Raw genomic sequence first — 16,936 nt, forward strand, 5'->3', positions numbered from 1 at the left:
TGAGCCTATAGCCTTGCATTGCATACTAGGCAAGCATGCTGCTACTGAATTATAACCACAGCCACTTTCTTTCTTTCCTTTCCTTTTCTTTTTCTTTTTTAAAAAAATTTATTTATTTATTTTATGATTATGACCACTGTCTCTGTCTCTGTCTTCAGATACACCAGAAAAGGGCATCAGATCCCATTACAGATGGTTGTGAGCCACCATGTGGGTGCAGGACGTCTAGAAGAGCAGTCAGTGCTCTTAACCACTGAGCCATCTCTCCAGCTCCTTTTTATTTCTAATCTATTTAAAAAAAAAAATTTACTCTCTCCAAAATCATGAATACAGTCTTTCCGTTATCTTATGGAAGAAGGGCTATGTTTTTTTTAACTTTATACAGTTATGTATGATATATTAGGAATTTATTTTTTGCTTTATATATTTATTTCCCATTTGTTTTCCATACTCCAGGTATGCATTAGATGGTCTGAGTGTCACTGGTTAAGCGGGGCTCTTTGGAATGTTCACTGTGTGACAGGCTTAGGTTTTATAGTGCCAAGAGGAATGAGCATTAGGCCTTTCATGTTGACGTGGGCAACTTGGACTTTTCTCTCTACAGTTCAAGGCTTTCCTTCAGAAGAATCTTTTGAGGAATACATTAAGTATAAGAGCAAGGCTGCACATGTGCTGGCTGCTATTGTGTTTGATCATGAGTTCAAAACCAACAATGAACGCTTGCCGCTTCAGGTGAGAAAGTTTTATCTAAAGACCTGACGTGTTTGCTTTTAGCTTTAAGTGTGTGTGTGTGTGTGTGTGTGTGTGTGTGTGTGTACCTCCCTGTGAGCACATGCTTGTGTGTATATGTGTATGATGAGTACTGGTGCTCATGCGGAGGTTAGAGGACAACTTTGGCTCTGATCTTTGCCTTCCATTTTATTTAGACAGAGTCTGTTGTTCACTAGTATGTACAGCACACCAGGCCTACAAGAGAGTCTGCTTCCCTTTCTCTTTGGAGTCACCGGGATCACATGTGTAGGCACCGTCTGGCTTTATGTAGATTCTGGGTATTTAATGTAGGACATCATTCTTGTGTAGCATGCACTTTAGTAACTGAGCCATTCTCCCTGCCCTCCCTTTTAATTTCTTTTTTTTTTTAAGATTTATTTTATTTATTTTATGTGTATGAGTACACTGTAGCTGTACAGATGACCACGAGCCATCATGTGTGTGGCTGCTGGGAATTTAACTCAGGACCTCTGCTGGCCCGCTCGCTCCGGCTCACTGGCTCCGGCATAATTCATTGTATCTGTCTTCAGACGCACCAGAAGAGGGTGTCAGATCTCATTACGGGTGGTTGTGAGCCACCATGTGGTTGCTGGGATCCGAACTCAGGACCTTCAGAAGAGCAGTCAGTGCTCTTACCCGCTGAGCCATCTCACCAGTCCTTAATTTCTTTATTGATTGCTATTATCGAGGGATGTATTGTTTGGCTTTAATTCTAAGGTCCTTCCTCCTATTGATTTCTAGCCATCAGAGAGTGCCTTATGTGATTTTAATCTTCAAATTTACTAAGAATTGTCTGCAGAATGATCCACATCTGCTTGCCCGTGAGGAGTACAAGCTGTTGCTATAGGAGGAAGTGCTGCGCGTCTGTTTGGTTTGCTTATTTGTTCAGTGTGTTGCTGAAGTCCAGTGTTTTGTCTTTTTTTCTTTTACTAATTTTCTCTCTGAATTCTCAGTCCACTGTTGAAAGTGGGGTTACTGAAGCCCTCAGTCACAATTGTAATATAACTTATGGTCTCTCTTTATATCCTTTAGCATACTCATGTGCATATGGATCCTCTAATGTTGTCTATGTAAATGTTTTCCAATTATTATATTTTCTTGACATATCAATTCATTCACAATGGTCAAATGTCTGTCTCTTTTTATAATTTCTTGAGGCAGGGCTTCACTATATACCTAAGAATGACCTTGACCTTCTGATCCTTCCGTCTCTGCTTCTCAAGCACAGGGGACTACAGGTGTGTATCATTACGCCCACTGTGTGTTCTCTTTGCAACTATTTTTTTAAAGATTTATTTATTTATTTATTTATTTATTTATTTATTTATTATATGTAAGTACATTGTAGCTGCCTTCAGACACACCAGAAGAGGGCATCAGATCTCATTACAGATGGTTGTGAGCCACCATGTGGTTGCTAGGATTTGAACTCAGGACCTCTGGAAGAGCAATCAGTGCTCGTAACTGCTGAGCCATCTCTCTAGACCCACTTTGCAACTTTTGACATAGTTAAAGCAAGTCTAGGCACTCTTTTCTAGTATACATTTGTCCAGAATGTCTTTTTCTCATCCATTCACTCCTTGCTTCTGTGTGTTCTTAGAAGGCAGCATAATGAGGGTTTTGTTTTTATCTGTTCACATACTCAGTTTCATTTCTATCATCTTGCTGTAATAGATTTGCATGAGTGTGATTTTGTGTGTGCTGTATAACTGGCTGTACATGCTCATGTGTGTGCAATTACATGCATGTGTGTATACACATGGGGGCAAGAGGCTGACATTGTGTGTCTTTCTCAGTTGGTTCTCTACCTCAGTTTCTGGGATAAGGTCTTTCATTGAACCCATAGCTTGCTAATTCAGAAAGAAGGTCTGGCTTGAAAGTTCTAGCAATCCTCTTGTCTCAGCATCCTTCGCCTACCTTTTATCTAGATTCTGGGGATGTGAACACAGTCCCTCATGCTCGTAGAACAAGTACTTTAATAACTGAGCCATCTTCCTGGCCCCTCTTATAGATTTAAAAATTATTTTTATATTTATTTAATCTCTTTTAAAGTGTATGAATGTTTTGTCTGAATGTATGTATGTGCACAACATGTGTAACTCTTTCCCGAAGAGATCAGAAGAGGGCATCAGACCTCTTGAAACTAGAGTTGTGGATGGTCGTGAGCTGCCATGTGGGTACAGGGAGCTGAATCCAGTCCTCTGCAAGAGCAATGAGTACTTTTAATCATGGAGCCATTTTCCCAAACTCTCTATTAGATCTTTTTTTAAAAAAATATTTATTCAATAGGCAGAACAACAGTGGAATTTTAAAAAGTACAGTTACAGCAATGATTGTTGGACCCTTATTGCTCCTTTGCAACTCAAAAGCAAAATGTTGCAAAGATAAAAGGGAGAGGACCATATAGTTTAGATCATTTTAAGTCTCAACTGTGACTATAGCTTGTTTGGCATATTAGTTGTTCTGTATCACAACCATCGTGTTGTTCTTATCATTGGTATCCCCAAATTACTCTTCTGTCCCAAAACTGATTTTTTAATTAAAAAAAAACTACAACCTTTTGATCACTGCTAATTTTTGCTTTTCAAGGATCACTAGTTTAACATGTCTTTCTTTGACTTGTTGTTCTAGGTAAAATATAGTTTGCGCTTTGGTCATATCTATGATCCTGAAAATTTGTTAAAGCCATCTGAGTATCAGGAAGAAACAGGGTGGAACACATCAACTCTCTTCCCATCAGTGCCTTCTCTTGGACCCCGGAACTTCTTGGAAATTGACGGGGGAAACCCTGGTTAGCAGAGCCTTAAGTGCACTTACATTGTTTCTTTTACTGTGCATGGACAGTCATTTGGAACGGGCTTCGGTTTTTTTTTTTTCCTCTGCATGAACAAGTTGATTTATTCTTTCATTATGGTTTGATATGGTTTAAATTTTTATTTTTTATTAACAAACATAAAATGTGATACCTTATAAATCTATTACTATTTTTCTTCATTTCTTGTGTAAATTTTCTTTTATCTGCTGTTATATAATTAATTGATAAATTTTGCTTCACTTTCTCTCTATATAATCATCTAAACAAGTACACTGTCTTCTGGACTGTGTCAGCTTGAGCTGGGGAAATGGCTCAACAGGTGAAGTTCTTGTTTTGTTGCCCAAGTATGAGGCCCTAAGTCCAGATCCCATCACCCATGGAAATGCTGGCACAGCCACACCTGTGACTTCAGTGCTGGAGATGTGGACAGGGGTGTCCCCGAGGCTTGCTGCAGCCATCACAGCCAGAGTCAGGAGCACCAGACTGACTGAGAGACCCTGTCTCAAATAAGTGAGGCAGAGAAGGGGAGGGGTAGATCCCTGGTAAAGTCAGCCTTGACTTCTGCAAAACTTGTACGTGGGCAAACACACACACACACACACACACACACACACACACACACACACACTGACACACAGACACACACACACAGACATACACAGACACACACACAGACACACACACACTGACAGACACACACACAGACACAGACACACACACACAGACATACCCAGACACACACAGAGACACATACACACAGGCATGTACACAGACAAACACACACAGACATACCCAGACACACACACAGACATACAGACACACATACACTGATACACAGACACACACACACACAGACACAGACACACACACAGACACAGACACACACACAGACACAGACACACACACTGACACACACACACAGATACACACACACAGAAACACACACAGACACAGACACACACACACTGACACACAGACACACAGACACATACACACACAGACACAGACACACACACACACACACACACACACAGGCACACACACAGACATACACACACACAGACATACCCAGACACACAGACACACACACACTGACACACACACACACACACACCCTGGAAATAATGTATCAGCTTGACAAGTTGATGCAGCCATTAAAATAATTGCAAACTGAAAAATATTGATATATGTATATAGCATTAAGACTATAGAAAATAAATGTAGATATCTACAAAGATCTGAGTAGTTGTCATCTTAGAGTTGAAGGTTGTGTGGTGTCTTGTTTTATCAAAGACACTTAAAATATTTTTCTTACTGTAAGTTTAAAATTAGTCTAGTCTCTTTTAAAATTAATACACTGCATCCTAAAGATATTCTTTGGGAAGAACGTAATAGAAAATACCATGATATTGGTAGAATAAAAGTAGTTTAACCAAACTAGATATGGTCTTAAAAAAATAGGCCATTTATCATATCATCATCCCCATCCCCATCATCATCATTGGCTTTTTTGGATAGTGTCTGACTATGTAGTCCAGGCTGACCTTAAGCTTGTTGTGTAGCCTATGCTGTCCTCAAACTTGGGAAGATCTTCCTGCCTGATGCTCCCAAGTGTTAGGATTACAAGTGAAGTCACCTCCAGATTGAAAAGGTATGTTTGGGGCCTGGCAGTGGTGGCACACACCTTTAATCCCAGCACTTGGGAGGCAGAGGCAGGTAGATTTCTGAGTTCGAGTCCAGCCTGGTCTACAGAGTGAGTTCCAGTACAGCCAGGGCTATACAGAGAAACCCTGTCTCAACCCCTCAACCCCCTAAAAACAAAAAGAAAGAAAAGGTATGTTTGGAAAGCAGTTCTTTCTTTCTCTCTCTCTTTCTCCTCTTTCTCTCTCTCCCTCCCTCTCTCTCCTTTCCTTCCTTCCTTCCTTCCCTCCTTCCTTCCTTCCTTCCCTCCTTCCTTCCTTCCTTCCCTCCTTCCTTCCTTCCCTCCTTCCTTCCTTCCTTCCTTCCTTCTTTCTTCCTTTCTTTTTCTCTGCACCAATGTTCTGTTTACCAATGATTAGAACTTTGGCCTTAGCCTGTTCCGTGAGACTACCCAAGCCTGAGTGCTGTTCACTTGAATTGTCTAAACCACATGGCCACAGCCTCCCTTCCTGTTTTCTGTTTCTCCCAGCTACACAGCAACATCGGGGAGAAGCAGAAGGGCCTGCTTCTATATGCTGAAGAGGCATGCATGTGATCAGGGGCAAAGGAGCAGCCAAGAGCCAAGCTTCCTTATTTTATAATGAGGCTCACAGGAGTTAACTCATACCCACCAGACCTGTCCATTCTGTGAAGTCATATTAACCTGTTCTGAAGTCAATCATCTCCCAGTAGGCTTCCACTTCTTAAGGGTTCCAATGCCTCCACATTGCCACAATGGGACCCCAGTTTTCAACACATGAAGCCCACAAGGTAGCAGACCATATCCAAATAGCAGCTGTCACACAGAGAGTCTGTAGTGGGTGAGAGGATGTAGCAGACGTTGCTACATGGGGTTTTGTTTTCTTTTTGGCTGGCCTAGAACTTGCTGTGTAGACCAAGCTGACCTTGAACTCACAGAGATGCCTCTGCTTCCCGAGTATTGGGATTAAAGATGTGCACCACCATATCCAGTCTTGCTCCATGAATTTTAAAGGTGAAGTTCAAACATGATGTCTACCTTCAATGATTTTTTTTAAAAAGAGTACAATACAGTGTTACTAACTATGGACACACTATTGTCTGTATGTCTCTACACGTAGTCTATCATTGACTCTTTTTGGTTACATTATCTTTATAATAAGCATACATAAAGCCTCCAGTGTTAGTCTTCTTTCTGTACATTATTTTGGTTATTTATCATGTCCATTGAAGTTCTGTATAGATTTTTATTGAGTCTGTAGGTCTCTCTATGCATGGCCACTAAACAGTATTCATTATCCTAACCCAACAAGAGACATCTTCTCACTTACTCGTGTTGCCTTTATCTTCCCGATGTTTTTTAGTTTGGAATATGTACATTTTTCATCTCCTTGGATATGATTGTGTTGACTTTATTCTTTTTGATATCGTAAGTGGGATTTACTTCTTGCTTAGAGCTTCCTTCCTATGTCATATCTCAGTTTGTAGAAATATTTTAGTCAACTCTATGGTGGTATAGCAAAATGTCACAATGCTTATAATTAAGAAAAAAAACAATAGAAAGTTGATTCTCCTAATTTGGAAGCTAGGAAGTCCAAGCTCCCAGCACCAACAGATTAGGTCTTTGGTAATGGCTCACTGTCCGCTTCCTAAGTAGTAGGTTTTTGCTCCATCTTCTGGGCATGAGGATAGACTGGTTGTTTCATCACATTTTAGTGAGAGAAGGGACAAAAAAGGACTAGGCCACTCCCATTTATTCCTTTTAAGAGTGTTCCATTCATGAAGATGGAGTACTTACTTTCAATCACTTCTGACAGGCCTTACATCTTTTTTTTTTTCTTTTGTTTTTTTCAAGACAGGGTTTCTCTGTATAACCCTGACTGTCCTGGAACTCACTCTGTAGACCAAGCTGGCCTTGAACTCAGAAATCTGCCTACCTCTGCCTCCCAAGTGCTGGGATTAAAGGCACTACCAGGCCAGGCCTTACATCTTTAAAATATGCCAAGTATTAGGCTTCAACATAGCAATTTTGGAAGGATACAGATAAGAGACAAGAGGTCTGCTTACAATTTTAAAATTATCATTCAGTTTGGCTGATAAAGACACCTCATAAGGTTGTGGTATTATTTTCATGGGATATTTTAACTTTGAGAAGACAGCAATTAGATCTCATAGTATTCATTATATGTGTCTCAAATCATAACAGGTATTTGTGAAATTGTTAGAAGTCTTGAATTATCTGAATTGTGACTGTCATCTCCCTGGCTGCATGTTACTATCATGAACTTGACAGTCTCCGGTTTTGTTTTGTTTTGTTTTGTTTGTTTGGTTTTTTTCCACTTAGGATATATCAGAGAAGGATTTCTTATTGTGCAGCATTCTGTAGACAAGGCCATCATGATGTATCACAGTGGGAGAGAAGCTGAAGCCATGTTTGCCAACACCACAATGTATGCGAGGAGATTCCCACACCCGGCCTTCATTTATGACAACTTCTTGTGGGTTTTCATTTCTATGTTTCCTTGGACAATTGTATTTACCTTTACTCAAATGGCACTCGTCATAGTTGGGACCATTATGTTGGAAAAGGAAAAGAGATTAAAGGTAATTTCATTTCATTTGTAATATTCTGGGCCAGCAGAAGAGGTGTGTACCGAGGTTGGGTGGTTTCTGCACACCTATCTCTGCTAAACAGACAAAGACATCCCATGGGAGCTGCATGCAAACATGGGCTGCCTGAGGTTTTGATTTTTTTTTTTTTTTTTTTTTTTTTTTTTTTTTTTTTTTTTTGGTTTCTGAGGTTTTGATTTTTTTTAAAAGAAAATTCTTTATTTGACTAAATGACCAAGAGAACATTTTGGAAAGGAGTCAGATACTGATGCCCCGAACATGCCTATGGGATGAAATGAGCAACAAGGAGAGAATCAGACAAGGTCTTGAATTGCATAACCTAGAATATATTTTAATTGCTACGTCCTGTGATCTTCCTGGGGGTGATTTCCAGTCTGAAGTGAATCAAGACTTCATTATCGACATAGTGGCTGTGGTCAGGAAGCTGCAAGAGTGCTCGCCTGTCCATCCACCTGTTTAATGCTTCCTCACTAACTACCTCCTTTGTCCCAAGGACTCTGATGGACTTCATGTTTAAAGTCTGGTTTTATCAGAGGCTAACTCTGTGATCATTATCTGTTTCCATAAATGTAAATTGAAGACTGCAGTAGCTACTTTTGTGGTTATTGGGGAAGTTAATGAGATATCATTTTAAAAGTCTTTAGAACCATCTATAATCATCCCACAACTGGTAGTTTAAGAAAAGAGAAGACAACACTCTACTTACACATTGTTCCAATGTTTAGTTAAGATGTAAGTTAATATGTAATATGCTAATTACCCAAGTGGACATTTACCAGCCAGACATTGGACAAAAATGGTTAGTATCTAGAATATGCAAAGAACTTGAAATTCAACATCAAGAAAACAGCCTGATTTAAAAAACAGAGCAGGGAGCTAAACAGAGTTCCCAAAAGATGAAAACCAGATGGCTGAAAACACTTTTTAAAAAAATGTTCCATGTCCTTAGCTATTAGAGAAATTCAATTAAAATCACTTTGGGAATTTATCTTTCTCAAGTCAGAATGGCTAAGATAAAAAAAAACCAACAAAACAAAAAACTAACAAGAGCAAATGCTGTCTATGGGCAAAGGAGGGCACATGTTAGTTACCGGTGGCAGTGCAGACGGGCACAACCACTATAGAAGCCAGTGTGGAGGTTCCTTGAAAAGTTGGGTCCTACCACAAGCTCTCACTCTACCATAGCTCTTGGGCATAAACCCAAAGGGCTCTACATCTAACTACAGAGATTTGTGCTCATCCATGTTCATAGCTGCCCTGTTCATCATAACTAGGGAAAAAAGTGGGGGAAAGTTATTCTTCAAGAACAGTGATGGCTTTGCTTGTTCTGAGCAGCAGTGAACGACATAGTTCAATAGGTAGATGCTACCAGAGGAAGGGGTAAAGACTAAAGACAAGATGGTAATTTTAAGGTAATTCCGACAGGCAAGGGAAAAGGCAGGAAAGACTGAGTTAAGTTGTCTTAGTGAATGGGGACAGGGATTGATCCACAGACCTATATTTAGGAAGTAGACATCAGTGGAAATGGATATGTACATGACTGACTTTGAGTTTTTGAACTTTACACACACTTCTTTCAAGGATTTCCCCACACATCATGTTGTTGCTAAGGCATTTGGAGATGCTCTTCAAATGATGTCCAGGTTGAGGAAGTCCACTGACTCCCAAAGGGACATTGACACTGGGGTTTAGTAAAGACAGATCTCAACAGGGAACATAATCATTCCTTTTCTACCTGGCTAAGGAAGTGACATTACGATGCTCCAAATCACCCATGCTTGAAACCTCGGTTTTATCCATGTGACACAATGCATAACAGATATCTCCACCACTTTTTGCTGTTGTAGTGTTTAGGGAAGTCTCTCTGTGCTTCATCTCTAAAGTGGAGACACCAATATTCTACCATGAAAGTGATTAGAGACACTCCAGGTTAGTGCCCAAGGAAAACTGAGCAAGAGTCTTGGTTATGTCTCTATTTCCTTTGTCCCTTACACATGGGAATCAATGTAACCCTGTTTCTTCCTAACCCCTGATGGTCCCCCTTCCTTCTCCATTTGTGGTAATGCCATCTTCCAGTTGTTCAAGCTTTTGTTAATATTTCACCATCTAGCTATGCCAGCACATTCTCTTTGGTTTGGCCAATGACTGCCTTTCCCTAATGTTTCCATATTAGTCTCTTGCCCTTCAGTGAAAATGGACCACTTTGAACCATTTTTTGTTGTTTTTTTTTTTTCTCACTGTAAGACTTTTTCTTCCATAACTGGTGAGTCATCTCACAGTTCAATTGTATTCAAAAATTCAAATGTATTTTTAACTACCAGTTAAAACAGCCAGTTTATTCTTCATGCCACAGAAACTTAAACCGGACATGTTAAGCTAGTATTCCTTTTGTTTTTTAATTAAAAATATTTTTATTACTAGACATTGTGATTCACATCTTTAATCTCAGCACCTGAGATGCAGAGGCAGGAAGATCACTGTGAATTCAAGGTCATCCTGGTCTACATAATGTGTGGGCCAGTTAGGACTACAAAGAGAGATCCTGCCTTAAAACAAAAATTAAAAAAAATATTAATTCTTTGAGAATTTCATACACTGTACTTTGGTTATCTTTAGCCCTCTCCCATCTTTTTCCAGATCCACCTTCTTCTGTACCCAAACCAACTTTGTTCCTTTGTTAAAACAATGCTAAACAAAAGAAAAAATCCAAATCCAGTCTGTGCTCTTGTTCCTAAAGGCTATTGATAATCTACTGTGTAAAAGCCCACATTAGTGTTGGCTCACTTTTGAACTTAAGCAGAATTGTGCAGTAGCAATTCTCTCCCATCTGACAGGCATTCATAATCCACAGAGATGTAATTGGTACAACTTGTTTCCACAGATGGAATGTGGTAACAACGATGAACTCTTGTGACTTACAATTATGTTATAGTGGGTAATAATTAGGTTATACTAGATGACAATTAGGTTATACTGGATAATAATCATGTTATTTTGGATAATGGCATTTTGAAACTTCCTCCTTCACTTTGTTTGATGCTGCTGCTGCCAGCATGCCTGTCTGGCAAGTTGTGCTTTATTCATTATACTTTAGCAGGCTTGTAATAAAGCATGTCTTCATCTCCTAGTTTCTAATTTGCGCACCTTCTCATGATGGGTTCTATTTCTCCTTTGCCACTTAACAAATGGTTCATACCTGTCATCTTGTCTTATCCCTATCTTGGATTCAGGCATGACACTCACTCTTGGGCTCAGCCAAGGTTGTTCTCTTGTTTGAGGCTATGGTGGGAAGAGAATCATTTCTTAGCTCCTATGATGGTGGGTAGAATTCAGCTCCTTAAAAGCCCAGGACAGAATTTTTCGTTTCTTTTTTTGCTGTTGGCCAGAGCAACTGATAATCTCAAAGTGCATCAGTTGCCTTTATATGGGGTACAATGTAATTACAGGCGCACTAGTTCATCACCTTTGCCACATCCCATTGACTGAAACAAGTTGTGCAACCTGCTTACACCAAAGAGAAGTAATAAGAAAAGAATCTGAACACCAGAAGACACAAGTGACAAAGCCATCTTGGAGACTGTTTATGGTACATGGAAATTTTTAATTGAAGTCTAGACATCATGGCGTTTACTTGAGTGGATCTTACATTCCTGTTTATGTTTTATTTTGAGGCACACTTAGGTATCCTGGAAACAGTTTATCCTTTGGGATCTCTTCCTACAGTACAAAGGATGGAACCCAGGGCTTTGCAGATGCCAGAGAGGTACTCTTCCATTGAACTACAGCCCCCATTTTTTTTAAGACAGTCAGTCTCAAATGTAGCTCAGGTGAGCCTGAATATTCTATATAGCTTGTAATGGCCTCAAATTCATGATTTACCTGATTTGGCTCCATAAATTCTGGTATTATGGGCATATGCCATCACATTCAGCTATTAATTTATAGTTATTTTTTGTTGGATGGGGTGACAGTAGGGTTTATTCTAAAGCTTTTGCTCTTCTGAGCTAATATTCACTTATCAGAGAGTGCAATCCACAAACCACAAGAAACTCAAGAAGAAGGAAGACCAAAATGTGGACACTGCATTCCTTCTTAAAAGGGGGAACAAATACCCATGGAAGGAGTTGCAGAGACTAACTATGGAGCAGAGACTGAAGGAAGGACAAGCCAACCTGATATAGCTGTCTCCTGAGAGGCTCTGACAGTACCCGACTAATACAGAAGTAGAGGCTCACAGTCATCCACTGAACTGAGTACAGGGTCCCCAATGAAGGAGTTAGAGAAAGGACCAAAGGAGCTGAAGGGTTTGCAGCCCCTTAGGATGAACAACAATATGAACTAACTAGTACCCTCAGAGCTCCCAGTGACTAAACCACCAACCAAGGAGTACACATGGTGGGACTCATGGCTCCAGCAGCATATGTATAGTAGAATATGGCCAAGTCGGTCATCAATGGGAGGAGAAGCCCTTGGCCCTGTGAAGGTTCTATGCCCCAGTGTAGGGGAATGCCAGGGCTAGTAAGCAGAAGAAGGTGGGGTGGCAAGCAGGGGAACGGGGGAGGGAACAGGGGGTTGTTCTTGTTTTTTGATTTTTTGTTTTTTGTTTTTTTTGGGGTTTTGTTTTTTGTTTTTTGTTTTGGAAGGGAAACTGGGAAAGAAGCTATCATATGGCATGTAAATAAAGAAAATATCTAATAAAAAATAAAATAAAATAAAGCTCTTGCTCTCAGTTTGGAGCACTTTTGCTCCAGTGGTCACTTGGCAATGTTTGGAGGGGATTTTCACAACTAAGACAGATGTTACTTCTATTGGATTGTAGAGACTGGGGATGCTGTTGAATACCGTACAATGTCCTGTGATGCAAAACTGAACTGCCACCCATATCGAAATTACGAAGCCTTGGTATGCATAAAGACATAGGATGATGTTCTACACAGGAAATTTTCTCAGTAGTATTTAGGTTGAAAATTCAGGTCTAGGCCTACTAAACTGGACACACTGCTCACATAAAATCCTTGTAGATAACCCTCTTTTGATGGTGGTTGTGGTTTAATCTGGCTGTTGGCAACTGGAATTCCTTCTTTGCCTGTGTTGCTGTGTTGTGGTCCTGTGGTATGTCCTCATGAGCTCTCAGATGGAGGTGCTGGGAGCACCATCTAAGGTGGCTAGAGCACTTAGCTAACCTCTACCCTCTCTGAAATTTGCCTCTGGAAACTCCAGTTGCTTTGCCCTCTCTGGGCTTGCTCTGTCTTTTTACCTCAAGGCAACTGCTGGGCTCTGCTTTAGTTCCCACTGCAACTAGCCAGGCAATTAGCAGCACTTAGCTAAGCAGTCAGTAGACCCTCCCACTTCACCTTGATTTCTTTTCTTTCTTGTCCTTTACCCAGAAACAAAGAGTGCTTTCACTCTTAATTGGCTAATTAGCCAGTTGCATGCTTTTCTCTGTAGATGTGAACCAAATCCAGGTTTGTGCAGCTATTCCCAGACCCCGGACACTGGTCAAAAGGGAAAGTTGTAAGTGTAAATTAAATTTGTCCTAAAGCCACCTATCTGTGCAGCATTCTGTGCCTAATGCTATGTGATTTTTGATATCATCCCCTTGACGGGATCCAAATTACCCAGTCACAGACCTCTGAGCAATCCAGGGCTGTTTCAATTCAGTCAACTAAGGTTGGGAGAACTGCCCACTGTGGGCAGCACTACTCCATAGGCTGGGGTCACGGACTGCATAAAAAGGAGAAACTAGCTGAGCACTCATCACACAGAGATATCCTGTATGTCATTTTCCTGTGATATCATCTGCATACACTGCCAGCAGAGCTCACTGACTCTCTACTGTCGCAGAATGTGATCCCCCTCTTATGAAATATTGCTTTCATCAAGTAAACTGTGAAATTAAATTGTCTTAGTAGTTTTTTCCTTTAGCCATTAGCCATTAGAAAAGAGAGGCATTGGAGATACAAAGAAGCAGGAGCAGGGTGTCCTTCAGTATGATTTGAAATACTGTCACCTCTCAGTCTGGCATTCTAATTTGAATCTCATTTTATTTTGTATGTATTTTATTTGGCTTGCATATATGTATACATATGTACCACATGCGTGCCTGTTTCCTGCAAAGGCCAGAAGAGGGTGTTGGATCCCTGAAACTGAAGTTACAGATGGTTGTGAGCATCCTGTGCATGCTGGGAACTGAATCTGTGTCCTCTGCAAGAGTGACAAGCTAGTTGGCTTCTTTATGTTTCTAACTTAACACAAGCTAGAGTTATTTGGGAAGAGGGACTCTGAACAGAGAAAATGCCTCCATATGATTAGCCTGTAAGCAGGTCTGTAGGGCATTTTCCTGATTGGTAATTGATGGGGGAGGGCCCAGCCCATCATGGGTAGTGCCACCTCTGGGCAGGTGGTCCTGAATTGTGTAAGAAATCCGACTGAACAGGGCATGGAGAAACAAGCCAGTAAGCAGTATTCCTCCAGGGCCTCTGCTTCACCTCCTCCACTTCCTTCTCTTGACTGGTGAGCTGAAGTAACCCTTTTTCTTTCCTAAGTTGCTTTCAGTCATGCTCTTTTACCACAGCCCTAGAAAGCCTAACTAAGTCAAGCAGCCAACGATCTCCACAAGAGATCCATTTCTCCAGCCCCCTCAATTTCTAATTTGTAAATCCAGAAGAGGTTATTGTAGATAAATTCCAGGATGAAAGCAGCTTGAGACAGTGATGAAAGGGATAATGTGGCTATGTGCCCATAAAGCTTTATTTATAAAAATTTAAGGTGGCAAATCACCTCATACATCATAGTTTGCCTATTCTTGCTCAAATCTACGGTGGAATTGAAATGTACTTACCTTTTGGGTTTATTGCTTCCTGGAAGCAGGGCATACTGAAAAGAAGGCTAATCTTAGCTTTGCTTATCTGTTTGTTTTGTAAAACAGGGTCTCTGTATAGCCCTGGCTGTCCTGAAACTCACTCTGCAGACCAGGCTGGCCATGAACCCAGAGATCTGTCTGCCTTTACCTCCTGAGTGCTAAGATCAAGATGTGCCACCATGGCCCAGCTTAATCTTAACTTTTTACTTTTTTAGTTTTAAAAAATATTTCTTATATCAGAACCAGAACTTACTGAGTATTAGGAGAAAAAATAATAAAATAATAAAAAAATAATCTGGACCCAGAATTCTGTGTTGAAATCACAGTGCTGACTGAATGCAAGGCTGAATTCAATTAGGTCCTTAAATTATTGTGAGGTGTGATTTCTTTGTTGGTAAACTAGGGTGATGATAGTTAAGCCATGCAGAGTGAGATGTACAAAGGCATTTGAAGTATGTTTTTCATGACCCTTGGCTTGTGTTGATTCTCCTTCAGGAATACCAGCTCATGGTGGGACTCAGCAATGCTATGCTCTGGATTTCCTATTTCATCACCTTCTTAGTGATGTATTTCATCATCATCTGTTTGCTGTGTGGGATTTTATTCCTCAAGGCAAGTATCCATTTGCACTCAGCACGTCACAGCCTTAAGGAGGATGAAGAAGTCAAGGTGTGGGTAGAGTGGGTTAGTTTGCCCAAGAGTCAATGTGTTTGTCCGTTGACTCCACTGTGGGAGTTCAAAAGGTGTGGTCTATCAGGAGTGGGGAAAGAGACACAGAGGGAATGGCCCTTCCTAGACAGTGACTTCAGTGAGGTGTTCTATATCTTCCTTCACTTCTGTGCCTTCCCTCCCTCCCCCATCACTTCATTTGTGACTAAACCTTCTTCCTAATTATTTCATCAGATTACACATGAGAGAGTCTTCCAACACAGTGACCCATTCTTCATCACCTTCTACTTCCTGTGTTTTGCCATCTCCTCAGTGCTGCTCGGCTTCATGATTAGCACATTCTTTAATAAAGGTGAGTTGACGGGTGCCTTCCTCGACGGGTGGTGGCGGCGCACGCCTTTAATCCCAGCACTTGGGAGGCAGAGGCAGGTGAATTTCTGAGTTCGAGGCCAGCCTGGTCTACAGAGTGAGTTCCAGGACAGCCAGAGCTATACAGGGAAACCCTGTCCCCAAAAAAACAAACAAACAAACAAAAAACAAAAAAAAAACAGACAGGTGCCTTCCGTTCTGTTGAGTTGACCAGACGAAACTCTCACTTTGGAAGCAACCTCAGAGCTTCAAATGCCACTGGATAAATTTCAGGAAAATGTCTCCTTGTACTACTTACTTAGTTAAGTAAGAGTCATGATGGGGCACCCTCTGGGCACAGTGTAAAATGCTGATGATGTAGTGGCGGGCCTTTGCAGTAAAAGGAAGGCTCTTTTCCCCAGCTGCTGAGGCTTGTATCAACCTGACCCTCCTTTCCTTCTCCCTTTCCAGCTTCTCTGGCCACTTCTATTGCAGGGTTCCTCCATTTCCTCACCTTTTTTCCATATTTGATCCTATCTCATACGTATGATCAGACAAGCCTCGGCGGGAAGCTGGCTCTCTGTCTCATTACCAACACCGCACTAGCGTTTGGGACTGACTTGATATGCAAGCTGGAAATGAAGGGTGAGTCTTCCCCTTGTGACCGCACCTGCATTAATTTGCATCCGAGAAGGAAAGGACAGAACATAGAGTTCAGAGTTGGGGGAGAGCAGGTCTAAAGGGTAGTTTGAGTGTTCCTACCCTATTGGCTTTATCATTAAAAAAAAAAAAATGCTGTGGGGGCTGGAGAGATGGCTCAGTGGTTAAGAGCACTGACTGCTCTTCCAAAGGTCCTGAGTTCAAATCCCAGCAACCACATGGTGGCTCACAACCATCCATAACGAGATCTGACACCCTCTTCTGGGGTGTCTGAAGACAGCTACAGTGTACTGTATAATAAATAAATAAATCTTTAAAAAAATACTGTGTGTGTGTACCTTATATGTGTACATACTGTGTACACATATATACACGTATACATTAAGGAAAATGATATAAGCGATATTACAAGTAACAAGTTATATGTGTATCTTACCTATGTCTCTTCTGGGGAATGACAGACAACGGAGAAGCCTTTCACACTGAAAGATGTCAGTGTTTCTTTTTTTTTTTTTTTAACT

At 40.9% G+C, this 16,936-nt stretch overlaps 1 protein-coding gene across 5 annotated transcripts in view; it reads left to right on the forward strand.

Annotated features, from left to right (window-relative positions):
• The window catches only part of LOC116102881 (ATP-binding cassette sub-family A member 3-like), a 132,493-nt gene that overhangs the window by 10,770 nt on the left and 104,787 nt on the right, over positions 1-16,936 (forward strand). For all 5 annotated transcript variants that reach the window (XM_031388109.1, XM_031388114.1, XM_031388110.1 and 2 more), the window contains exons 4-9: positions 605-732; positions 3,403-3,562; positions 7,590-7,849; positions 15,234-15,350; positions 15,642-15,759; positions 16,227-16,400. In XM_031388109.1, the coding sequence (XP_031243969.1) occupies positions 605-732; positions 3,403-3,562; positions 7,590-7,849; positions 15,234-15,350; positions 15,642-15,759; positions 16,227-16,400 (957 nt within the window). The remainder of the gene's footprint in view (positions 1-604; positions 733-3,402; positions 3,563-7,589; positions 7,850-15,233; positions 15,351-15,641; positions 15,760-16,226; positions 16,401-16,936) is intronic.

This window comes from Mastomys coucha, unplaced genomic scaffold (assembly GCF_008632895.1).
Source record: "Mastomys coucha isolate ucsf_1 unplaced genomic scaffold, UCSF_Mcou_1 pScaffold21, whole genome shotgun sequence".
Lineage (NCBI taxonomy): Eukaryota > Metazoa > Chordata > Mammalia > Rodentia > Muridae > Mastomys > Mastomys coucha.